This window comes from Populus nigra, chromosome 1, assembly GCF_951802175.1.
Source record: "Populus nigra chromosome 1, ddPopNigr1.1, whole genome shotgun sequence".
Taxonomy (NCBI): Eukaryota; Viridiplantae; Streptophyta; class Magnoliopsida; order Malpighiales; family Salicaceae; genus Populus; species Populus nigra.
In genome coordinates, this window is record NC_084852.1 from 37,865,809 (window position 1) to 37,892,998 (window position 27,190).

A 27,190-nucleotide genomic window follows, 5' to 3' on the forward strand; every position below is an offset into this window, starting at 1 on the left:
AGAAAAAACAGAGCCAAACGGAAAAAACCAAGTTAAAACCAAGAAAACCGAGCCAAACCAGTTTGAACCGGTTTTTATCCTAAAAACCGAACCGAAATAAAACCGGTCGGTTTGAACTGGTTTCGGTTTTTTTTAAAACATATTTTAAGGAAGAAGTGTTCTAGATATTGTTGTAGATTTATATGTGATCATGCAAGCCTGAAAAAGAAATTGTGATTTTTTAAGAGATACGCAATCAAAAAAAACCTTGAGAAATACTGTTTTATTGAAAAAAAGTCGAGAGATGAAGATTATTCATGGATATTATCTAATCTTAGATAGTTTCATCATAAAGATTATTCTTTATTTGTTCAGGTTGCATCTCATTCTAGAATTATCGGAGATATCTTGAAATAGTGAAGGATTCAGTCACCTCCCCCTCCAATATAGAGGCGCTGGTGGCACACTTCATAATCAGAGATATTAAACTCCCTGGCAGTCAAAGCTCCAAGAAAGTCTCCAAAACAAAGCCCTGATGAAGCCTGCCGTTATCACTTTTAATTACCATCCAACCCTTTTTATAGTTTCGACACCTTGTGAAATGAAGAACCTCTGGAGTCTCCACCATGTTATCTCTCATGGCACCATCACGAGACGCGCATTAACAAGTCCAAATTTAAAATATAATATGAACACGTTAACGATCTTTTTGATAAAAAAAAAAAAAAACCGAGCTTAACTTTTAATTTAATGTCAGACTGGGCTGAAAAAATAATAAACATGTCGCGCGGGCCCTCCCTTTTATTTTTTACATTTCATTACGTTTTTTTTTAATTTAGTTAATATTTTTAATTATTTTTTAAAATTTTATAATACTTGAATTGTAATTTATCTTTAAATTCTTTCCTATTATATTTTATATAAATAAGGTGTATTTTTTTTTTATTATTATTAATATAAGTGTCTGGATCAGCTTGCGTGTGCACCTCAACTAATTTCATAAGCTCTGAACTTAACGACTATGTAAGTCTCCAGTAATTTTAAAGGGACTCGAACTCATGATTACTGGAGAGTAAACTCAAGACCTGAATAATTGAGCTATCTCTTAGAGTTAAATAAAATGTATTCTTATTATATATGTTTTTTATTAACAATTATAATTAATCTTTAAAATAAAAGATAATATAAATAAAATATTTGCATATACATCTGTTTTTTTTCTCTAGAAATATTAGCTTCTTGTGTTAATATTTAATTATTAGTTATAATTTTTTTAATTTATTGATTTATGTTTTTTTAATTTATTTTATTAAGTGTAAACATATTTTTTTTATTTTCAATTAAAAAAATTATTATGCTAAAAAATATATTTATTATGCTGATGTGTTTCTTTGTATTATAAAATAACTTAAAATCTTATTTGCGGGTTATAAAAATAAACAGTAAAATATTATTGGAGTAGGTGTAGTAAATACTAAATAAGATGACTTGAGATGTGTAAATGAAAACCTAGAGAGGTCCGACAGAGATGACATCATTTCAAAGGTCCAGTCACTAAAGTGGACCCCACATATCAGCATTTGTCTAAGGTCGTTGACCAACTGATTCACCATGGACCCCACTCCGGCACCACAAACACTACCCTCCAGTGTTTTCTTTCTTTATCAAAATCAAATCCCTCGCCTCAAAACTCTTTTCATTTTTTCTTTTGTTTTTTGACAAGTTTTTTTCCCCTTAATTCCACTCCTTTTTTGCTTTCTCTGTACTCGAAAATATATCCCACGAGGCACGAGCAAACGCACAAAACAGTGAACCGCGTAAAGCGCGTGGAATATATTTTGTGTGAATTATTTATCATCCTTTTCCTTTTTCTTTTCTTTTTTTAATCTTCGGACTCTCTCTTGTCTGCAAAATAAATCATTTTGTTTAATATTAACCAGGTCATTGCCCAAATGCCGCTTCAACAAAAAAAAATTAAATATGAAAAAATAATATTTAAATTATCAAAAATTTATCAGTATTGTTATTAAATTTATTACAATAGTTAAAACTTGTAAAATTTTTACTTAATTTAAATTTTAAATTAAATTATATAGAAATTATCTTAACATGACTATGTAAACTAGATAAATCCAAAGAAATATATATATATATATATATATATATATATATATATATATATATATTATGTTGATCCTAGCTAACTCTTAAAATCCGTTATTGGAATTATAGATTCCATTGTGCTTAGTTAAATTTTTTAATTTATTGTATAGTAAAAAAGATATATAAAAAGATTCACTTAATTCTGAAATATAAAATTTAAAAAAAAAATTTAATATTAAATAATAAAATAAAAATTATAGGTAATTTTTTTTATTTTTCTACAGGGCAAACAAGCACCAGGTCGTCTATCCTATTACAGAAAACATTTCCCCCCAACACTCGGTTAACATCACATATTAACCGATTCAGAACAAATATGATGTCATATAATTAAAATAATATATTAACTTGGTGCACTCTTTATATGAATAACCAACCCAAATTCTTTTAGTTGTTTTTATTTTTTATTTTTTTATTTTTTAGCTTTGTAGGCGCATCTAAGGTTTATTCTTTAATTGAAAAATAAATTTATCTCCAAGAACCTTATTATATAAATTATCTATATATGAATTTGTAAATTCATGAGAAATTTTCTAGTTATAATTTCAAATTGAAATTTGCATTATAATATGTATAAAAGAATCAAATAAGTTAATACCTCATATATTTAATTATCATTCGTTGTTGAAAAAAAGAGTGATGAATAAAAAAGAAAAATCTCCATGAATTAGATATTTTACTATGTATTTACAACATTCGCGAATATATTCAAGTATCAATCATTAGCATAATTAGATATTTTATATACAGTTGTCATTAAAAAAAATTGTGTGCACTGTTAATTAAAAAATCACTGCAAGATCCTTAAATATAACAAACAACTTAAAAAAAATAAAAGGCATCGTTTTATATTTATAGAGAATCCTAAAAATATTATAAATAACCAAATATCTATTTTTCTTTTAAATAATATCAATATATAATTTAAAGATAATTTTATAAATTTAATCAATAAAGTCTTTACTTGATTATTCTAAGATTAGGATTATAATCCCTGAATTAAATACATTCTAGTGCTTAATTTCTAAAATTACTTTCAATCAAGTCACATTTAATTAATTATTCCAGTTTAATTTACGACAAATAATTTTTATCGTGTGTGACTCATTAAATTTTTAATATTTTAATCTAAATATAAATTATAATTCTAAATAAATATTATTTTAATATATTTTGAAATAAAAAATATTTTAAAACTCAATGACATAGCAACTCTTAATTGATTAAAGTTGTCTGGATTGTAATTGATTAGCAGCATATGAAAACTATGAGCATATATAACTAACATCACGCACATGTATGATGTGCATGTCAACCAACCATAATTAGCAACCATAATTGCACTGTTAGGAACACCAGAGAATCTTTAAATATGATATGCATATTAACCATAATAATTACCAACATAATTGCACTATTAAGAACACCAGAGAATCTGTAAACATACAGCAGCCTTCCTCGATGTAGTCTTATCGAACAACATTGACCCACATGACGATTTTGTACTTTGAGTAATGGAGCGGCTACGTAGTCAACGTTCCCATTCTCCATGCTTTAACGCATCAAACTGCTTTTCTTTCATTAGTGCCATTCATTCCATGCTAATTGCTACCTAGCATTATAAACCGAATGTTTTGGAGTCCACATGCCCCCTGCGCGCGCGTGGCATCACATGCTCCTTGTCGTTTTGCTTCAAAAATTCTTATCGGCCAACAAACCCTTTGACTTGCGCCCGGAGGGGAGGGTGGGGGGAGAGAGACAGACAGAGAGATTTCCCCGCCTTCACATGCAGAGTTCTTCTTTTTTATTTACCACTCCTATTCTAGGCTCTCTCTTCCTTTTCAATAATTATATATCTTGCTGGCTGCCTTTATTTATTTATTTTAAATAAAACTTTTTTTATCAAATGTAAAAATATAATAAATCAAAATAAAACAGGCAAAGAAGCTGCCAAGTAATATTCTAAATAAAACTTATTTTAGGCCCCGTTTGTTTGCTGGAAAGTAGTTTCCTTTTAGAAAGTAAATTCCGAGGAAAATGAATTCCAGGAAAGTATTTTTCGATGTTTGGTAGTGTAATGCAAAATAAATTATCTCAAGTTTATTAAAATAATGAGGAACAAATCTTAAAAATAAAAAGTTGAATGAGAATGAAATTGAAAAAAATATAATTTCATAAATTATCTCAAATAAAATAAATAATAATCAAAATAATAGAAATCAAATCTAAAAATTTAAAAAAAAATGAAAAGTGAAGAAATTAAAATAATAATAATAATTAACATTTCATAAATTATTTCAAATAAAATAAGTAACAATCAAAAGAATGAGGACCAAATTTGATAGATAAAAATTTTCAATAAAAAAATGATAAGGAAAAAGCAAATAGTAATTATAAAAATAAGGACCAAAATTAATATAAAAATTAAATTTTAAGATATGGAATTGAAAAATAAATATTCAAAACAAATTATATATAGCAATCAAAAATTTGAGGATCAAATTTGATATAATCAACAAATAATGACATTTCTAAATTTTTCACAACTTCCGGAAAGTGTTTTCCGCCCAAATTTTTCAGGAAAACACTTTCCTGAAAACCAAGCCAAATTTTCCTTTCACTGGAAAGTGTTTTCCGTTGACCAACTTTTCTAATGGCAAACAAACATAGAAAAGTTTGGAAAGTGGTTTCCTGGAAACCACTTTCCGGAAAACAAACACAGCCAAAAGGGAAAACATTTTCCTGGAAACCAAACTAAATTTTTCTTTGACTGGAAAGTGTTTTTCGTTGACCGGAAAGTGTTTTCGTTGACTGGAAAGTATTTTCCGTTGACTAACTTTCCTAATAGCAAACAAACACAGGAAAATTTAGAAAGTGATTTCCCGGAAAGTGAATTCCGAAAAATAAACATGGTCTTAAAAGGTTTTTTTTTTCTTTTTATGGGTTTAGAGAATAGAACAAAGAAGAGTGAAGATGAATTCGTGTTCCATCACCATCGATCATGCCAGGACAAATACAACTTTCAATCTCACCCTATTACTTGATTCAATCCTAACTTTCCAAGTTTTGATATTGATAAGCCACGAAGATCTCTACTTGTGCCTATCAAGAATCCAAAGTTCATGCAACTGTTAAGGATTTAATGGAGTTGAATTAGTCCATTGTGGGTGGTGTCTGACACCGGCAAGTAAAAGGAGGAGTCAAGTTTTGTTAGCTAGTGTTTTGTTATTTGAATAAGTGCCGACAATTTAGTTGGAATCAAATATTGTTATTGAGGTCAATTTGCATTAATAAAAAACCAATCATTAAAATAAAAAAAAGCATTGGATTTTAGAGTTGGTAATTGAGTTTGACATAGGTAAAATTACACGAAATTAAAAATTGAAAAGCAATTATAGGTGTGAAATCAAGAGATTAAAGACTAAATTAAATTTTAATCAAATCCCAGATTAAAACCTAATTAACATAGGGTTATCTAAATGGCGTTACTTCATTTAAATAAAACAGTACATTTTGACAAAAACAGTTTGCTTTGGTTCATAACAACGTCGTTTTAATTAGTTTTGGACATAATAATAGCCTCCATAAGAGCTTGGTTATGTCACTGTCTTACAAGACCTATCTCTCCCTCGTCTCTTACCCAAACAAGATAAGAAACATACACTCTCACAACCTGTATTTTGCATTTTTACCCAGACAAAATAAAGGCTCTTTTATAGCCCTAAAGATACTGTTATAAAAAGCCAAAACCCATATCTCAACCAGTCATGTCTGCTAGTGTACTCCCTTTGTCATATCTGAAACACTACAAAGGCTAATCCTTAATCTCGATGGACGGCTTGGATTCATTGATCGAAATCAAAGGGTAAGGATAGCCCAGCTCATAGCCTCTGACTAATTCTCATTGCCCTTTAAAATCCTATGACAAAGGCCATAGAGGGGGGGGGGGGAAATCTGGAAAACTATATACTCTCGTATTGCCAAAATTAAAAACTCAATAAATTTTGATGTCAATTTAATGCTCAATTTGGTAAAATAAAATTTGATTTTATTGATTTAAACCAATAAAAACTTTCAAGAACTAATTTTAAATGGAGAAAACACTTTTTTTTAATAGATTTATTATAATTTATTGAAACATATAATTATTAATTTATTTTATTCAATACACGTATAAACTTTTTAGTTTATAGTAAAATTTTTCCTGATGGTAGAAAAATATTAACAACACCAATACCTTGTTTTTTATGTAGAGAAAAAAAACTCAATCTCATAGTATAACACGAGGAATCAAACTATCAATCGTTATGTATTAGTTATTTGACCCGCGCTACGTTGCGAGTTGGATAATTTTTTTGGTAAAAAAAAAACAAATGTACAAGCTTTAAAATTTGTATTTTTTTCCTTTAAAAATTATAATTATAAATCAAAAAGCCAATGCATGTATTTAGTTAAATACATCAAGAACCATCTAGGCCAATAAATGCAAAAAAAAAAAAAAACAAAATGTTAACACGTCAATTCTACTCATCTTGCTGCAGGTTGAATAATTTTTTTCTAATACAAAAAAATTAATATGTAGGTGTTAATAACACTTTTTTGACATCGAGTAAAAAATATAATCGTGAATCAAAATGTTAATGCTTATATATAACAAAATATAGTAAAGATCATATGTATGTAATAAAAACATGTAAGATCTCAAGATAATTTTTAACATAGTAGAGAAATGGAACGATGTTGCAATACTACAATGAAACACTATTTTTTTTAGTCTTTGTATAATAATGTTTCAAAAAAAAAGTATAAAGAAAAAAAATAAAAAAATAAAGAAAGGAACAAAAAGAATGATATAAATAGGCCAAGTGTAAATGAAAAATATTCAAAGTGTAAAAAATAATATTTTTTTTCAAAAAAGTGTAAAAAAAATAAAAACATATAAGAAAAAAATAAAAATAAGAAAAAAAACTGATGATAAATAAACAAAGCATAAAATGATTAAAATATCAAGTACAAAGAAAAAAAAAAAATAAAAACAACTTGTTTTTTTTTAAATAAAAAATCATAATTTTTCCATTATTATAGTAAAATATTGGTAAAATTTACAATTATACCATTTTTATACGAAAATATTAAAAGTATAATTTTGAAGGGTAAAATTGTCATGCAAAACAAAAACTCGCCCATTTGGGCCCGGGCTTTTCTCAAAAAACCGAGAACACCTACTCGCTCGCGCCAAGCCGCCAACAGCGGGAGAAGACAAGAACACCCTCACTCCAAAAGAGACAAGCCCGCTCCATCCAAATCCGACCCAGCTAACTCATTTTCGTTGACTGAACTACTTTCCTTACCGTATAAAACCTAAACCTTCATTCATCGCTCCGTCAAAAACTAACCAGTCTGGCACTTTGCCACGTGGCGTGCCCAAACTAAGACCCCGCATGCTTCCTCTGGCCGCTTACCTGGAGCCCACGCCTCACACCTAGCTAAAAATGGCCAGGTGTAACCGTCAACCAAAAAAAAAAAAACAACTGTACCCAACAGATCGCCCAAACAAAAAAACAAAATTCAAATTCACTCCCTCAGAAACACCCCTCTCTCCATCCGTGTGCATATGTGTGTGTGTGTGTGTGTGTGTGTGTGTACAAAGAAAAGAAAAAGGAAATCAAATAAACAAGTCTCCTCTCTGTCTACCCTTTAGTTACTTTCTCTCTCTTTGAAACTTGAAAAAAAAGAGAGAGAAAAAAACAAATTCATTTTCTTTCATTTTCTGAGCTCCCAAACAGAAAGTGGAAGAGAGGGGGAGGAGACTATCAAATGTGATGGGAAGTGGACTCTCCACAATCTTCCCTTGCTTCAAACCGCCAAACAACAATCAACAGGACTTGATTTTCACTGCTTCTGAGCCGTTAGATGAAACCCTAGGTCACTCCTTCTGTTACGTCCGATCTTCCAACCGTTTTCTCTCCCCTACTCCCTCCGATCGCTTTCTCTCTCCTTCTCACTCTCTCCGTTTCTCCCCGACCCGGCCCGTACCCGAAACCGGTTTCAAGTCCATTTCCGGCGCTTCTGTTTCTGCCAATACTTCCACTCCTAGAACTGTCCTCCAACTTGACAATATCTACGACGATGCCGCTGATGTTATTAACTCTTCTAATAATAGTGGCGGTTTTGTTACTTCTTCTAGTGGAGGTGTAAGGGTTAATAACACTGGCAGTATTGTGAATAATGTGACTGGTTTTGAGAGCACGGCGTCGTTTAGTGCGTTGCCGTTACAGCCAGTGCCACGTGGAGGGGAGGGTTTTTTTATGTCGGGTCCGATCGAGAGAGGCGCCCTGTCCGGTCCGCTTGACCCGAATACTGCTGGAGCAACCGATGGGAGTGGCGGGCGGGTGCATTTTTCTGCTCCACTTGGTGGCATTTATGCAAAAAACAAAAAGAGGAGGGGGAAGGGTATTTCGAGGATTAAAAAGGCGATTTATCGGAATATATCTGAGAAGAATCGGCCGTGGGTTGTTCCGGTGTTGAATTTTGTGAACCGGAGGGAAAACTCGGGGATTGAAGAGGAGAGGGAGGGGAGAGAAGAAGGTGACAGTGTGCAGTGGGCATTAGGGAAGGCAGGAGAGGATAGGGTGCATGTGGTTGTATCCGAGGAACACGGGTGGTTGTTTGTTGGGGTTTATGATGGGTTTAATGGACCTGATGCGCCGGAATTCTTGATGGGGAATCTTTATAGAGCTGTTTTTAATGAACTTCAAGGTTTGTTTTGGGAGGTTGCTGGAGAGGAGCCTCAAGAGACTATTCACGCTGAGGGAATTGAAAGTAAAACTGACCCATTAATGGAAAAGAGTGGTGCAAGTGACGTGAAGGGTTCAATTGTGATAAGTGAATGCAATTTGGTGTCAAAAACAGATCCTTTAGAGGAAGTTTGTGTTAAAAAGGATGGCGATGGTTTAATTTGTGGAATGGCATCTAATGTGGTCAATCAGGATAGAGTGAAGAGGGTTACGTTTCAACCAGAGGAGACGGAGGGGACAGCCAGTACCCGGAGTAGGAGGTTATGGGAGTTTCTAGCGGAGGATGATATTGAAGATGGGCTTGATCTTTCGGGGTCAGATAGGTTTGCTTTTTCTGTAGATGATGCAATTAGTGTTGGTAATGCCGGGTCACCTGTTAGCAGAAGGTGGTTATTGTTATCAAAATTGAAACAAGGGTTGTCGAAACATAAGGAGAGGAAGTTGTTTCCATGGAAATTTGGATTGGAGGGGAAGGGGAAGGTGGAGGTGGAGGTGGAGAGTAATAAAGTAGAGGAAAGGGTTTTGAAGAGGAAGTGGAAGGCAGGACCAGTTGACCATGAGCTGGTTTTGGGGGCATTGTCGAGGGCATTAGAAGCGACTGAATTAGCATACTTGGATATGACAGATAAGGTGTTGGATACCAATCCAGAGTTGGCATTGATGGGTTCATGTTTGTTGGCTGTGTTGATGAGGGATGAAGATGTGTATGTGATGAATGTGGGTGATAGCAGGGCAATTGTTGCACAGTATGAGCCACAAGAAGTTGGTTCCAGTGTGAATGAAAATGAACTGAGCACAGAGGCAATAGTTGAAACGAGATTGACTGCATTGCAGCTATCTACTGATCACAGCACAAACATTGAAGAAGTAAGTTTTCGATTCTGGTAAATTGAATATACTTTTTTGTTAGAAATAGTGGAATGCTTTTGTTGATCACTTTACATTGGTAAGAATTCCATGGTGGGCGGGGTTTGTCTGTTCATTAGTCTATAAGTTTATTTTTTCATTAAACAATCTGGTTCTTAGAATCAGTATGAGATATTGTCTTGACTATTCATATATGTACTGGGACTTTCACTTGCTTTTCGTCACCATAAACTTCAAGAAGTTAAGTGCAGAGGTGTATAGTTAATTTGCCTTAGACGCTCAAGCTGATCAATAAGTTACATACTTGTATGGCAATAGTTGATGCCTGCAACATCATATGAAAGTGTGAGAGCCTTGCTATTTAGCATAGAGAATTAAGTATTTGAACTTCCTTGCTACGACTTTGCTGGTGCTTGAACCAAACGATTATTTTATCTGTCTTGGTCTGGAAGGATTAAAGTATGTTTTTGGTATTTTTGATAATTTTTTCTGGCAGCATGAAGATTTGCCACTTATATATTCTTTCTGTGATGAGTGATGAATATTCATATTTCTGCTACCACCAAGGAGAAAAGAAGAAGAAGAAGAAAAACAGATCTTTCATCATGCATGTGCATGCTTACTTTGTGCATTTTGTCTTTCATGTGCAGTGCAATTATAACTTTTGTGATCTTCATTGTTTTGTGGGCCTTGTTGTTGGTAGATGAAGCGGCTGATAAGTTTTCATCTTTGCTCAACCTATGCAGGAAGTCAATAGAATCAAGAACGAGCACCCAGATGATAACCAGTGCATTGTGAATGACAGGGTGAAAGGTCGTCTGATGGTTACCAGAGCGTTTGGGGCAGGATTTCTGAAAAGGGTACTTGAAATAAACTTTTAATGTAGATATTTTTATCTCGGTTGAGGATCTTGTGTTATCGATACTTATTGACTCACAACAATTTATGTCGGCACAGCCCAAGTTGAATGACGCCTTGCTGGAAATGTTCCGAAATGAGTATATCGGTACTGCACCGTATATATCCTGTTCACCTTCTCTTCGTCACCATCAACTGTGTCCAAGAGATCAATTTTTAGTTCTCTCATCTGATGGATTATATCAGTACCTGACCAATCAGGAAGTGGTTTCTCATATTGAGAGTTTCATGGAGAAGTTTCCAGATGGAGACCCTGCACAGCACCTGATAGAGGAGCTTCTTTTTCGTGCAGCAAGGAAAGCTGGTAAACCTGGTTATCTTTTTGGTTTATATCAATTGCTTGATATTCACATCCGCTTTTGCTTGTCTATAAAGGGGAAAAACATCTATTTCCCAGAAAGCCAGGTAGCAAAATGTGGGGTACCTGCTGTCCCATACACAATTAAAAACTTCCCCATAATAATAAAGTGGAAGGTGATATTGCATGGTTATTCCTGCTGTCCCACTTGTGTGATTCTGCAATTTGTGATGCAGATATTAGATCGACTTTCCTTTTGTCCAGGGACCAACCTTCATTCTTCTTGGTTTCCTGTTCTGCCCCGGGAAACCTTATTTTTCTGCCCTAAGGTCACTTTCTGCCATATAAAATTGTTGCGTCACAGCAATATTTGACCATCATTGGTTTCTTATTTGCTGTTAGAAGTCTAGCTGACTTCTGTTAGATAGATATTTAATTTGCAAATGATATGCTGCAACCTGGGTCTTCAAGGGGGAGTGTGGTTGTCCATCCAAGTTTGTTATTAGATGCATGCTATTTCTGGGGATTTATTTTGAACAATATTTATTCACGTCGCACAAGTAAGACTGGTGCATTCTATTCTTCATGTTTACCTTAGTTTAAGCTTTCCAGATGTTTGAGCAGTGCTGATTTTCATCCTCCATGGATTGTCGGCAGGGATGGATTTCCATGAATTACTGGACATCCCACAAGGAGATCGCAGAAAGTACCATGATGATGTTACTGTTATGGTGATATCGCTTGAAGGAAGAATCTGGAAATCATCAGGAAAGTACCTTTAAAGTCTTTGTACTTTGGGCGATGTCTCGACTGCTGATGACCTTTCTACACTATTTGGGATGGAGTTTCAATTCTCCGGTCTAGTTTTCTGTGAGCAGTTTAGAGAGTTTCAATTCTGACCCATTTTTGATGGCTCATAGAACCTTACTTGGGGTGGTATACAGTATAACAGGGGTAAAGTCCCAAATGATTTGGGCAAATACTAATGCTAGGTGTCTGTCAATAGCTCGGTAGATGTCCTGAGGATAAAAAGCAATCAGGCAAAACAATGGATGGGGGTTAGCAAATGCTCTAGGAATTAAAAGAAAAAGAAAAAGAAAAAGAAAAATCCTTTTTCCTTTTTTGTTTAGGCACAGATGTTTGCATAGGTGGAGGCTCACTCTATTCATAGTTGCCTTTATTTTTCTTTCTTTTCATTTTTTCATTTCTTTTTTTTTTTAAGAGCAAAAAGAAGGGGGGGAACGTTTGTAATATGGTGAGGGGTATACTGAACTAGAGAACGTCCTGGTTAAAGGTGAGCTCTGTAATTTTGAAGGTGGATCTTCCACCACTGCGGTTTAAAAAGAAATGGGAGTTTTCTTCTCATACCCTTGTGTGGAGTTTTATGATCTTCTGCCTTTACAAAGAAATGGGTGTACATTGCCATACTTATCAGCACAACTACCCCTAAAAACTGCAATTACAGTATTAAATAGCCATGGATGTAGTAGGAAGGTAGTTGTATTTCTGCGGATATGCATTAGGGTGCTAGAGTTGGCTCAATAAAAATTCTGATCTGAATCATTTAGCGTTCAAAGAATGTTTGGTTAGATTATTATTAACCATTTTTCTTATCTTGATTAGGGTTAATTGATCTATTTATCGAGATATATCGGGTGTCTTTTTCCATTTCTTTTTAGTTAATTTATACTTGTACATTTATATTTTCTCCCATATGAAAAAGGCCTTCATCACTTCCTATCGATGGTTTTATGTCTCCCGAAATAATTAGACGAAGGAAATCTGTAATTGTGTTGGTTACAAATTAACTATAATAATGCCTAAAAGTAAATTTTTTTTTGAGAATTTATTCCATCACCTTTTAAATTAACTAATTACTCTATAATTGTGTTGGTTACAAATAGTGTAGTGCAGTTGCGAATTCAATAATTATCATTACCTTATAGAAATATAAATATATTATTCAACATTATAAAAACCCAAGTATTTTTTTCATTGATTACTTACTCGTATTTATTAAAAAAATAGATCTGGGTTTTAATGTTTATTTTAATGAGTTTCTTGAATTATTTATGAATAGATAGAAGAATAATCATAAAAATCTGCTTTGGTTTTCACAATTCGGCTTAATATTGAATTTCTCATTAATTTTGTGTATCTCAACTCTAAAGGTGTTTGTTCATTGGACTCACAAAGAAATAACAACTTGGTTTTCAAGTAGGGAAAACATTTTCTTGTGACCTTTTGACCTCTTCTACTGGTTTTTTGGTTGCAGTTTCACTTGAAAATTATTCTTTTGTTTTGTTATAATTTGACAGCAAACTTTGTTTGAAATTTTCATTTGATTGTTAATAATTACCTAACCAGCAACTGGTTAGTTGGTTTTGAAAGAAAAAAACCGAACTGAAATGGTTAGTTTGAACCGATTAGTCGGTTCGGTTCGGTTTAAAATTTTAAAAAATATAAATTTATGTTTGGTTAGTTTTTTTGATTTAAAACCGAACCGAACCGAAAATAATTACCCCTAATTGGTACCATAAAGATTTTCCATGATAATTACCTATAAACCAAGCATGATTTTCACAAAAAAAATAAAAATAAATTCAGTTTTATAATGAGTACACTTGTCGTGTGCATGATAAATCTTATCTTATTAGAAACAATATATTTCAATAGCATTTATAGGACAATCATAAATATCCAAAATAACTCAAACCAGAGAGCACCAGAGAAGCAACATGATGATGATGATGATGATGATATTTGATATTTTCATGAGGCTAATGTTACAAACTAAAGACAGACAATTTTCAAGCATCTGCAGTTACATTTTGGTTCATCTTTTATGCTATAACAGAAGATGGAATCCTTGATTGCACCCAAAGTAACAAAATCCTCTCGCGATGCCACGAAATGACCAGCTCTTTCTTCACTCTGCCTGAATGGCGCTTCAAGTTTCTTCACATGGGAATCAAAGGAATTGGCTAGTCCTTGGGAGAACTTGTGAGTTCCTGTACCAGTGTGTGTCAGCTGAAAATAACTCGGGCAACTCCTCGCTGCGCTGCACCAACAGACAGTTAGCGGACATCCAAACTCCACTCTTTTACAGTTTTGTGGTGTAAATCTGGGTATAATCCGTGAAGGGTTCCCAGATAGAGCAGCTCATGTGCTCTTCCATGAAGATCTCTCTTCCTGCAGATATCAATTAAGCAATTACAGAAGGGTCTTCTTGTTTCAATTGCATCGTCACTGACAACAGCCCTAAACTCCTCTTTCAGAGTCTCAAAGCTAGTCTCTTCGTCTTCAAACAATTTAACAAGGGCAACCAACTTTGGATTAGCTTGCTGCAAACAAGCTAGGACCTTAGCCACATCCTCACTCTCATCACCTAGTGATGCAACGCAGAGCAAGCAACCACAAAACCTATCATCCAACTTAACCCTCCCATCAATCGCAACATTAAAAACTTTAGCCAAAGTCATCGATTCTTCTAGCCTTCCCAAAGCACTGAACCAAACAAGTGCTCCCCGTTACATTAAGCCCAAAACCCAACTTAGACATCTCTTCAAACAGCTCTCCCTCCACTACCATATATATTCAGCATAGCAGTGAAGGTCCCAACCATCTGGCCTTCAGCATGGCAGTGAAGGTCCCAACTATCTGGCCTACATTTCTCTGATCTCTTCATGTCGTCAAACAACATCTCAGCCTCCTCCATGAGGCCAAGATCTGTACACATATTCAACAATGTATTATATAAAATGAAATCCGATGGCCAGTTATTTGACCTCATTCGTTCCCATAATTCCATTGCGTCCTTAGCCCATCTAGCCTTACCATAAATCTTAGTCAGTGCAGTAAGTTTTCTTGTTCGAAAATAAATTTATAAGTGGTTTAAATGTAAACGAATCATATCAAATAATATTGATTCCACTTAATTTTAAGTGAAAAACATAAAAATCTAAAAGTAATAGGTTCAAATAAACTAAAATGTTAAAGAATTAAAAAGAAAAAACACAAACACAAATTTTATTTCTACTGATTCAATTGTATTTTTAGTTGAATATAATAAAAATATAGCATTAAAAAAGACACCTATGATCCTAAATATAAAAAATGATCTAAAGACATTTCGTGAAGCTATGTCATTTAGGGATATTGTCTTTTAAAAAAAACGATAAAAAATGAAATGAATTTAATATTGTCTAATAATACTTGGGTCCTGGTAAATTTACCTCTAGATTATAAGCTAATAGGATGTAAATAGATGTTTTAAAAAAAATACGATACTGATAGTTCTATATAAACCTTCAAGGCAAGATTAGTTGCCAAAAACTTTAAAGGAAAGTATTAATTATTTTGACACTTATTTGTAGTGGTAAGAATTGCATCAATTAGAGTTTTATTTACATTAATATCAATTTATAAATTGTATGTTCATCAAATGAATATCAAGACAACATTCTTAAATGAAAATTTAAAAGAGAAAGTGTATATAAAGCAATTTAAGGGTTTTATACTTCCTGAAAATGAGAAAAAATCTGTAAATTGGTAAAGACTTTATATGATTTAAAGCAAGCTCTGAAAAAATAGAATGAGAAGTTTGACAAAACAATTTTGTTAAATGATTTTCATCATAATGATGCCAATAAGTGTACAATTCTAAATTTACAAAAGATTTTGTGCCCCGTTTGTTTGCAGGAAAGTAGTTTCCTTTTGGAAAGTGAATTCCGGGGAAAGTGAATTCCGGGAAAGTATTTTTCGATGTTTGGTAGTGTAATGAAAAATAAGTTGAAAAACACTTTCCAGTGTTTGGTTATGTTATGGAAAATGAGCTGGAAAATAACTTATTAATGTTTTATTTTTTCAAGTTTATTAAAATAATGAGAAACAAATCTTACAAATTAAAAAGTTGAATGAGAATGAAATTGAAAAAAAATATAATTTCATAAATTATCTCAAATAAAATAAATAATAATCAAAATAATAGAGATCAAATCTAAAAAATTAAAAAAAATGAAAGGTGAAGAAATTAAAATAATAATAATTAACATTTCATAAATTATTTCAAATAAAATAAGTAAAAATCAAAAGAATGAGGACCAAATTTGATAGATAAAAAATTTCAATAAAAAAATGATAAGGAAAAAGCAAATAGCAATTATAAAAATAAGGACCAAAATTAATATAAAAATTAAATTTTAAGAGATGAAATTGAAAAATAAATATTCAAAACAAATTATATATAGCAATCAAAAGTTTGAGAATCAAATTTGATATAATCAACAAATAATGACATTTCTAAATTTTTCACAACTTCCGGAAAGTGTTTTCCGTCCAAATTTTTCAGGAAAACACTTTCCTGAAAACCAAGTCAAAATTTTTTTTAACTGGAAAGTGTTTTCCGTTGACCAACTTTTCCAATGGCAAACAAACACAGGAAAGTTTGGAAAGTGGTTTCCCGAAAACCACTTTCCGGAAAACAAACACAGCCAAAAGGGAAAACACTTTCCTAGAAACTAAACCAAATTTTTCTTTGACTGGAAAGTGTTTTCCGTTGACCAACTTTCCTAATGACAAACAAACACAGGAAAGTTTGGAAAGTGATTTCCCGAAAAATGAATTCCGAGAAACAAACATGGCCTTGGTGTTATTATTTGTCTCTACATAGATGACATATTAATCTTTAGCACCAATATAATTGGAATAGTTGAACTAAAAGTTATCTCACTTTTATTTTTAAAATGAAAGATCTTTGTGAAATAGATATAATTATAAGTATCAAAGTTAAAAAAATATAATAGTGATTGTGTACCTAATCAATCATATTATATTGAGAATATGCTTGATAAGTCTAAGCATCTCAATATAAAAGAAGTTAATACCCTATTTGACTTTAGTATGAAGTTAAATAATTATTGTAAAAAAACGATAATACAACTAGAATATACTAGTGCCATTGGAAGTCTTATGTATGATATACATTGTAAAAAACTAGATATAATTTTTGATATATGTAAGTTATCAAGATATACAAGTAAGCTAAATGTGGATAATTAGAAGGTTATTGCAAGAGTCTTTGATTATCTCAAAAGAATGATTAATTTGAGCATGTTTTATTCTAATTTTTCAACTATGTTGAAAGGATATTGTGATACAAGTTGGATAATTAGTTCGAGTGATAGTAAGTCCACATCATGATGTATTTTTTTCACTTGAAGGAGGTTCAATATCTTGAGCATCTAAAAAATAAACGTGCATCTCTCATTCTACTATGAAATTAGAATTTATTACTATGGATGCTTCGGGTAAAGAAGCAACATGACTAAGAAATATATTGTTAGATATTAAGTTGTGGCCACAATCTATATTAGCTATTTCTTTATACTATGATTATGATGCAACTATGTCTCGAACTTATAGTAATATTAACAATAGTAAGTTAAGACATATAAGTATTCGACATGGATATGTTCAGGAGTTATTTCAAATGGGGATCACCATTGTCTATGTAAAGTTTATGAATAATTTAGCGGATTTGCTCACAAAAAAACTATGTAGAGACATGGTAAGGAAAACAACTAGTGGAATGAGATTGAAACCTATTATTAAAGAAACTAATAATGAGAACCTGACTTCGGATTAGCAAGAAGCTTATCTCTAAGTTTAATAGGTAATAACAAGTTATTGTTTAGTATTTGTTGAACACTGATAATTAATTTTGGACTTTACTATTGTAATATTCAGTGTGTTCTATTATATAAAGGAGGATGAACATAGACTCTTAATAGAATTTATAGTTCGTATTTAATGCAACAAAAACATTTATAATTCCACTTATATGAATATAAAAATGATGCCACTTTTGAGAAGAGTTAGAGTTTTCTCTTATAAATATTCATGAAAATGATATTTTAGTTGTGACCATAAATAAGTGGTAAACAATTGTAAACCCTTTTAAAAGTTTGGATAGTATTGTGTGTGTGGTGTTTTTGATTCCATAACAAAAATTTTGGTTTAATTTGCAAACACTAATAACTGTAGTAGGATTCAAGTTCTAATATTAACCGACTGTTTAAATTGCAAAATACTTTATTGTAAGCATATTTCTATCAAGTAAAAAAACAATCATTACAAATTAGTAGGAGTTGTTGGTGTAATTTTAAAATGAATATATAATGAAAAGATATCTATTATTTATTGGAAAGAAACACTCTCTCCTAAGTGTTTATAATTATTGGTTTATATTGTGTAGTAAATTAAGTGAAAGATATGGTGGATGAGCTCTTCTGTTGAGCTTTCTAATGTTATTATATGAATATTTATAATATTAAAATGTGACACTTGACACTTGGACACGTGAAAATTAATATGTCAGTAATATTAAGATATTTGTAAATTTATATCTTTTAATTTTCATAATTAATTTTAATATTTGTAATTATTAAGATAAAATTGAATAACAACTATTCAATTTAATTAAAAATATAATTATTTCATTAATAGTAATAATGTTTCAAGTCTATATAAACATATTACTACATAGAAAACTTATATACAAAACAAATGTATTTTCTTTTCTTTGTTTTTCCTCGTATATTTTCAGAAGTTTAGAGGGGTTAATTGTATCATGAAAGTGTTGTCTCTATATAGGATAAAAAAATACCTTAAAAATTAGTGGTGATCATCTTCGATTCGGTTTGGTTTTTATAAAAAAAAAAGTAACCAAATCAATTTTTTTAAAAAAACCGAAACCGGTTCAAACTGACCGGTTTCGGTTCGTTTTTTTAGGACAAGAACCTGTTCAAACCGATTTTGACTCGGTTTGTTCTGGTTTGACTCGATTTTTTTTCGGTTTCGGTTCGGTTCGGTTTGGTTTTTACGGTTTCAGGCTTATAAAATCAAAACCGAACATGTCAGTTTTTTTAAAATTTTAATCGGTTTTTTTTCACGGTTCTGTTTTTTCAGTTATTTTTTTTTTCCAGTTTTCTTGGTTTTTCGGGTTTTTTTGCCCCACCCTTATTAAAAATAGTACTTTCATGTCTCTAAATCAACTCTTTATTTATTTTCATTCCAAATAATTTCTCTAACAACTCATATCTTAAAGACTTCTTTATGGGGTTGTGGTTTAATTTGTTTTTTAAGAAAAATTAATTTTTTTTATTAATTTTAAATTATTTTAATAAAAAATATTATTTTAATATATTTTAAAATTAAAAACATCTATTAACATTTTCAAAACAGACTTCATTGTGGCATTGTAGAATATGGTTTCGTAGGAAATAGATTCTGGTCTTGATCAAATTGAAGAAAAGATAGTGTTTTGCCATGGTCTTAAGCTATTTCGTATCAGGAGAGCATTTTCTCTAGTTGGTGGATATGGGAATGTCTCGAGAACAGACACCAACTCAACCTCACCAGATCCACAATCATTTAGCTTCTTTGCAAAGAGTTTCAACTCTTTAATTTGAGGATTGTAAGAGTAAAGAGACCTCTTCAGCCTTTGAAGTGAAAGAACAGATCTTTTTGGTCTTGTGGGATTGACCCGTGTGGACTTGGGTTTGGACAAAAGTTGAGCTTGGTGGTCTTTGGTGGTGAGAGTGGTTGCGGAGAGAGGCTTGAGATGGTCAGATAAAGAAGGGTTTTTCGGGTTGCGTGATTCTGAGAGATTTTGTGATGGTTTTGTAGAGGATGATGTTTTTGAGGTGGAAGAGTTGCAAGAAATGAGAAGAAAATGGGTCTCTTTGTATCTGATTGTGGTATTGTAAAATGGACATCTAGAGCTGTGGAAAGACTAGCAGCCATTACTCAGACACGGCGAGCACTCCCTGGTTGAAGAAAATATCTGTGCTATCTATCAGTTGGAGAGAGAGACGTATCTGCACTTTCTTGATATTTTGGACACCTTATCTAAATCTAGATGGATACCGAGGAGTGAAGACTAGAGAAACCCTATACCAGTAGTCTTTACTTTCTCCCCTTCTTTTTTGGCTTTCACTGTGTTAAATTGAGGTTATATATCCGCCTGAGAGGCGGGTAGCCTTCACCAGATGTGCAGTGACAGGGGAGCTCGAAGACTATTCCCGTCCCTGACATGTCAGGGGAAATGCCAACCATATCTCCTTTCTACGAAGACAGCTGCTCGCGCAGCTAAAGAGCTAAAATAGAGAGCAACTATCTTGCAATCTCTCTGAAGAAGCAATCTCTCCGAACGTTGTGGGATTGCGAAAGAGGGTGCGTGCATTTTGGTGAGCCAAGTCCTAAATCATCGAATATTGTTTTAGTGCAATTTTTGGGGGAAATCAAAACCGCTGGCCCCAACGAATATTTCTTGGATTCAGATTTCAGACACCAAAATTGGTTCTTCGATTGAACTCTTGTGGTCAAAACATTAATCTATGCACGTGTGTAAGCTTGCTGTTTACAATTATCATGTTAGGTGTATTCCATATCAAATTCATGTTCCAATGTTGCAGCGAGATAGACATTGTATATTGTCTTACGGACTAAATTATGTTCAAGCAGAGCTAGATTGCCATAGTTATCTTCCGGGTTCGGGCCTGAAAGTTAGGGACATTTTGTCAAATAAGATGGTCCACCGTTCACAGTTTTCGCCTCCATTTTAGAAATAAAAAATTTGATAAATTTTAATTTTTTTAAATCATTTTAATATACTAATATCAAAAATAATTTTTTAAAAATAAAAAAATATTATTTTAATATATTTTCAAATAAAAAACATTTTAAAAAAATATCACTACTCCACTCTTAAACCACCCCTTCATCTATCATCAGGTTGAACCACCACCGTGGTTCATAACCTTAAAACAACAACGGTAAGGAAAAGAAAAACGGGAAAAAAAGATTACATATTTATAGAAGTACAACCTCATATTGTTGGCATGCATGTAAACCCAATGGAGCACTAAAAGCTACTTGATACAGGCCAAAAATTTAATTGTTAATTTACTGATAGTGACTATGCCTCTGCAAAACAATTTAACTTTCTTGTCAAACAGTCAAGTTTTCTAAGCATCCACAGCCCTTTAATGTGAAGATCCCTTGAAAGTGGAACTCAGTAATCCTTTGACATGACTCTCGACTTGCTTCTGCATAAAAGAATTAGGCAACCTCTCAATTACCTCAGCTCCAAAAGAAAATACAAGAGCCTTTCGAGCTGTCTCTAAGTCAATGCCGCGTGCCTGAAAGTAGAACAGTTGGGTTTCTTCCAGATCGCTGATTGCAGCTCCATGGGAGCACTTGACATCATCTGCAATAATTTGGAGATTGGGTTTGACATTCACAGTTGCACGTGGTTCAAGGAGGAGGCTCCTTGTTAATTGTCCTGCATCTGTCTGCTGTGCATATCTGCAGAATAGAAATATAGGTCTAAGGAAAGGCATACACCAAGCAGGATTAACCATTAAGACGCTTTGTAATATGCTCTATCAGCGAGTAAGATGGAATTAACTAAATAGTAGTCTCTACTCCCATTCTTTCCCAATGAAACGCAATGAGGATTCCGTTGGAGTGTTGAAAGAGAGTAAAACTTAAAGTTTGTACCCTTATCTTTCCTTCTCAAGAAGCATGTAACACTGATTTGCAAAATAACACCAACTCTGTAAGTTCTCATAACTGTTTTGAATGAAAATGTCAAGGAGCTTGACAAGCTTGCAGCACCAATTTTGTTAAAGAAATTCAATAAAATTACTGTATTTGAGTTTACATTGCATTAACATTTGGTGCAATCATGTGAAACAGTCATAATGGTTAATGCATCCTATTATTTGACCCTAGACCGAAAATGAGTGGCATAGTGATCATGTACCTACAATGCAAATTAATATAAGTTCAGGATATCCGAAACTTCAGGACAGGCATAGTAATGATGCATCAGAAAGATACGGATTGGCAAACAAGAGAAGCAAAAACTATCACCAAGACAATGAAAATCACGAATAACGGTACACAACAGCATTACCTGTTGACCTTTACATTCCCGTCAAAGACAGCTTGTCCTTGTGAATGAGCAACAATACACTTGTGAAGTTGCTGAGAACGACCTCTTGGATGGTCCAAAATTAGCCTGCTATGCAAATCTTGTGTTTGATCACCAACAGACAAGTGGAAGGTTGATAACTCTGTAGCTGTATCTGGACCCAATTGTTGAACATGGAGATTGTGCCTACTCAATTTCCCCCCGGTGCTTATCTCTACAAGCTCATAGGTACTAGCTGCTTCCTGCAAATGAACCACTTAGTCAAATTTATTGTAGCTGGATAAATTCATCACCTGAAGATTGTTCAATAGACCTGAGAATTAACAGAGGCAAAATATGTACTGGCATTATCATAAGGTTCAGAATCCTCTAGTTATTTTGAATAACTTCAGCACCACTTCCACATCCAAAGGAGCACATAGAAATTAAGCCTGGCAAAAAATACAAAACTGAAATCCTAAGAGCTTAAGTAATTTACTAGGAAGAACATGATTAATTTATAATTTAAAAAGCTCATTGCCATCTCTAGTTTTGAGCAAATTTTAACAGAAGAAAAATGTTTCCAAGAGAAATTGCCTAAAAGATAAGCTTCATGATAAACATGTCAGAAAAAACTAAAAATGGCACAAACCAAACATGAGAAGCACACAAGTAAAACCCTTGAAAAGGAAGCAAACAAAAAAAACCCAAAAATCAAGAAAAGAATAGCAAGTACCAACAATCCAGTCAAAATTATATCTGAAAATCAAGGTTTTGAATGAACATGAGGAAGATTTAAGACATTCCCATGTCTCGTTCCAAAAGCACTGTGTTAAACAAAAGCACAGAACCTAATCAAAATTGTTGTTAACATTTAGCAACATTATAGGCAAAATTAGGATTACGTGAAGAAATGCACTTTAAATAACCAGCTATTTTCCACGTTCCTTTTAATTAAGTGAGTTTCTAAAGTCAAGATGTTTAACTCAATCACAAATTTAACCACTCCACAAGACAAGCCCTCTATTTTGGAAATCTATACCAATATTATTTTCAACCTTAACCTCACTGGCTTCACATAAACTGATAAACACAAAAGCAAGGGGTTCCCATAAAACAAGCAATATTTATATATATACCATAGATTTCAAAGGCTCACATCATTCTCAGGTAATCCTAAACACATTTAAAGCAAACTCCATCCAGCAGATTAAGATGCTCTAGATTATCAGCATAGAACAACCTAAAAAAAGCTCAAGGTCCATCTTATTTGGTCTTCAAAACAACAAAGTCATGTTGCACAAGATTAAGTTACCCATATAACTGATGTATGTATAATATACAGGCCAATATGAATCCAAATTTGCATCTAGACAACTGGATTTACTAAGCCCATCAACTCTGCACTAGATACAGCAACAGGATCCATACAGGAGATATGACTGAGTTTTATGCAGGCCATCAGCTGCATTAGATGTGGGACAAAAATCCATCCTTGTCATTCAACTCATGCACACAAGCAGGTCTTCAGTTTCAGTTAACATCTACAATAATCTCTACCGAATATATGCACCACCAAAATTTATGCAGTTCAAGGTTTACTACCACCAAAAATGAGAATATCAACTAATTAATCAAGTGAACAGAAACACTCCAGATAAATAGATACCGAAGGCCCTGAAACCTCATCAGCTTTTTGGTGCCTAAGCAATTTCTCAACTGATGCAACATCCAACAGCAACTCCAAAGTAATCCCAGGCCGAAGACTAGTCATAAGAATTCCCATTTTTGAGAAAGCAGGTTTCCTATTTGCCATTTATCTGTCTTTAAAACACCTCTCAGGACAGATACTGCTTAAAAAAACCATTTGCTCTCTCCTTTTTTTTTTTTCTTTTCTTGGTGGGTGGCAGTGTAATTTAAGAAGAATGTGATGTATGATTATCAAGAGATAGAATGTGCCAGAGCAATTTGGTGAACAGAACATTCTCCGAACTAACAACGTAGAAAAAAATAATGAAAAACAAAGATAAAGACCACTCCAGTCCTATTGAATATCAAGAATGAAAGCAGTACTCCTAAAAACACCCAAAGCATTACACTAAAAGGATGCAAAGAGCATTTTCAATCCCACGGCAACTGCCTCAATGAGAAGTGAACTAAATTATAATCGCTTGAATCATTTTATGACATGTTTGAGCAGAAGCAACCATCAGTTTAAATATTTAAGAGATAACATATCTCAAACCACGAGAATAAAGCACAAAAGCAATGGATGGTTTCCTTATGAAGGAAAAGGCCAAGAACTGCCCTCACTCATATCACAGAAGTTCAACATGAACTCAAGTAATTCTTGTGGGTTAGAGTTGAGGGGATGGGCGGGGAGGTGCTTATTAGAAGACAAGAGCTAGCAGAAATAATTTTTTTTGGAAAAGACTCTCTTAAGGAATATGCTCTATAGAGATTATCATTAGGGATATAGTGGGTTGGGTTTTGATCATAATTGTATCCAACTCAACTTCTGATATTTTATAAAATATAAACCCGACTCTTTTTTTTTTTTGTACCCGAGTGGGTTGGATGTATCAGATTGGGCAAAAATTTTTATGGATATTACAAACATCCGCGAGTTTGGCGTATTAATTCCATTATTCTTTGATGATCCTAAAAAAAATATTGGGTTGCAAAAAAGCATTGGTTATATGGGTAAGAGACAAAAAATTGATAAGTAATACTTATGTTTGAAGGAGAGAATTGAAGGGAAAGAGATTAAGAGAATGTGAGGCAGCTATGAGTGTGAAGGTAAAAGAGGAGAAAAATTAAGAGAGAAGGAAAAATATTATTTATACTTAAAACTAGGGTTACTTAGATTGGGTTATACGAGTTGGGTCAGGTTGAGCAGGTTTCAAAAATCCCATCCCGCACCCAACTTGTGATATCTGTTTATTAGTTTTTTTGCCCCACTATCATCCATAATATCCATATTATCCAACTTTGACGGGATAGGTCAGATAATATAAACATTATAGATGAGCCAATGTTTTTGAACACCCCTAATTATCAGCTTCCTTGTACGAACACAAAACTGTCTCCAGATTAATTGCAGTGAAGTCAAAATTAGTTGAATGAAATGCTTATGCAATATACATATTCCCTCACAACATCTGTTAGCAAGAGACATCATTAGTTAACCAACTTTCCCTCGAAGGCAATCCTGCTTCCCATAAGCCCTTGTCTCCTTCTATAAAATTAAAAGATAACAGGGGTGTTCTCTTAAAACAGCCTTTATTCTAATTTTCTAAATCCTATCCTACAGAAGAATAAACAAATTACAAAAAAAGGAATGGTTTATAACAAATTAAAGTCTGAAATTGAAAACCATCATTTGAATTGCATTCGGAAACCAAACAAACAAAAAGTTAAAGCCAACTTCCTTAACTATGTCCTTTTGGTCCTGATGAAACTTCACTTTAGTATGTCAAAGTTTGCATTATTTAGTATCTCAAACCATTAAAAAAAAGTGTCAAAACATCAAAAGCGGTAATCAAACAATAGATGGCTGATAACAATTCCACTTGCAAGATTTACATGATTATTTGATTTGTGAGATTCTTATTTTAATTGGTGTTCCATGCGAACCTTTCTTTAACTCAGCAGCATATGCAAGTGCAATTGCGTTGAAACATGAACCGTTTTATACAGCAATTGATCCATTAACACGTGCATTAAGCTCATTCCTATGTCCTCCTTCAAATTAAGTAAATCAAACATACTATGTTTAACAAGTTACTAAACAATAACAAGAAAGCAACAAATACGTAAGAAAAAAATCCAAAAGAAATCACCTGTCGGACAGCAGTCCACTTGATATGAGCAGAATTCAAGGACTGGCTCTGCACATAAGAATGCCTAACCTTTGCTCCTTTCCCGATCACCACTTCTAAAACAGGATTCGCCCAATAATACCTATCATCATTCCCTTCTTTACTCACAAACTCCTCAATTATCCCAACCTCTCCACCCTCCTCCACTACCACAAAAACTCTCGGATTTGAAACCGGCAGCTTTTTAGACCCCTTCTCTCCTCCCTCGACTGAAACATACTTAAAATGGATGGGATTCTCCACTTTAACCCCAGCAGGAACATAAACCACTGTCATATCGTGAGCTCCTAATCCATTAATGGACCAAAACAGATCACCCCATTCAAAATCACCTGCAATCTCCAATACCCTTTCGGCAATTCTATCACTAGAATCACTCAACAAACTACCTACATAAACCCCATCAGGCAAAGTTGACAACTTTGACATAGAATTTAACACAAACCCATCAGCAATAACAATACTAGGCAAAAGGGTATCCTCATTAATGCTCGGTAAGTAATCCAATTGTGGTGGTTTAGTGATTGGAACGATTTGTGAAAGCCTAATAAATGAAGTATCAGTGAACCTAAAGGGCTCATCTTTACGAGAAGGCCAAGAAGTAGAGAGGAGAGACTCAGAGGAGGAATCTCTGAGTCTTTGAAGAGAGACAGAAGGAGAGAGGGAGTCTTCAAGAGTCTCAGCTAATTGAAGAACAAAAGGGTCAGAGAAACTGGCTTGTGTTATTGGGGTTGTGGAAAGTGAGAAACTCATGGGTTTCTGTTTCTGTTTGTGCTTGATTTTGGGTTTTATAGTAATGGGCGCGCGAATTTGGGGAGTGATTGCTAAAGCAGGCATGGATGATGATGATGATGATGATGATGTGCTTCCAGTAACAGCCTAGATGCTCAAAGACAGACAAACCAATGGCACAGTTGTGCTTCACAGTTAACAGTGAAAGTACCCTCTTACTTTTGAACAATCTCTAACAACTAATTGCTTTGTCCTCTGAGAAGTGGGAGATGGTGAAATCAGAAGTTTGGGATTATAAGGAAAATAAAATAAAGTTATCATCAATTCAAATGGCTCTCCAAAACTCCGAAGAAGCAAGCAGGTTCTACTTGACCCACTCACCATGACTGGGCTTCACTTGTATTGAGACGAGGAAACGGAGTTAAAGAAAGGGCCCAGCTCAATCTCAAATCTCACTCGGTTAAGATTCTTATTTCTTAATCGTGAAACCTAACAAGGCAACCTCAAAACAATCAATTGCTGCACTTGTAACCTTCTTTTTAACATTTTAGCTAAGAACTATTTTTTATTTATTTTT

At 33.3% G+C, this 27,190-nt stretch overlaps 2 protein-coding genes, 1 non-coding gene and 1 pseudogene across 3 annotated transcripts; 1 reads left to right on the forward strand and 3 right to left on the reverse strand.

Moving 5' to 3' along the window:
• The first annotated feature begins 7,794 nt into the window (after window positions 1-7,794).
• LOC133690298 (protein phosphatase 2C 29-like) lies at window positions 7,795-12,389 on the forward strand. Its single transcript, XM_062110541.1, has 4 exons — window positions 7,795-9,806; window positions 10,553-10,666; window positions 10,764-11,028; window positions 11,680-12,389. The coding sequence occupies exons 1-4, from the start codon at window positions 7,965-7,967 to the stop codon at window positions 11,802-11,804; spliced, it is 2,346 nt and encodes a 781-aa protein (XP_061966525.1). The 5' UTR covers window positions 7,795-7,964; the 3' UTR covers window positions 11,805-12,389.
• Window positions 12,390-13,815: 1,426 nt separating this feature from the next.
• LOC133681740 (pentatricopeptide repeat-containing protein At5g46580, chloroplastic-like) lies at window positions 13,816-19,985 on the reverse strand (annotated as a pseudogene).
• A 38-nt stretch (window positions 19,986-20,023) lies between these two features.
• LOC133681199 (U6atac minor spliceosomal RNA) lies at window positions 20,024-20,158 on the reverse strand. Its single transcript, XR_009836449.1, has one exon. It is a non-coding gene; the product is annotated as a U6atac minor spliceosomal RNA (small nuclear RNA).
• A 718-nt stretch (window positions 20,159-20,876) lies between these two features.
• On the reverse strand, window positions 20,877-26,961 carry LOC133675387 (protein ABCI7, chloroplastic-like). The gene is made up of 3 exons (XM_062096733.1): window positions 25,843-26,961; window positions 22,004-22,263; window positions 20,877-21,390 (listed from the first exon to the last, which is right to left on the reverse strand). Exons 1-3 carry the CDS (start codon window positions 26,716-26,718, stop codon window positions 21,069-21,071), a joined length of 1,458 nt encoding a protein of 485 aa, XP_061952717.1. The 5' UTR covers window positions 26,719-26,961; the 3' UTR covers window positions 20,877-21,068.
• Window positions 26,962-27,190: the final 229 nt, after the last annotated feature.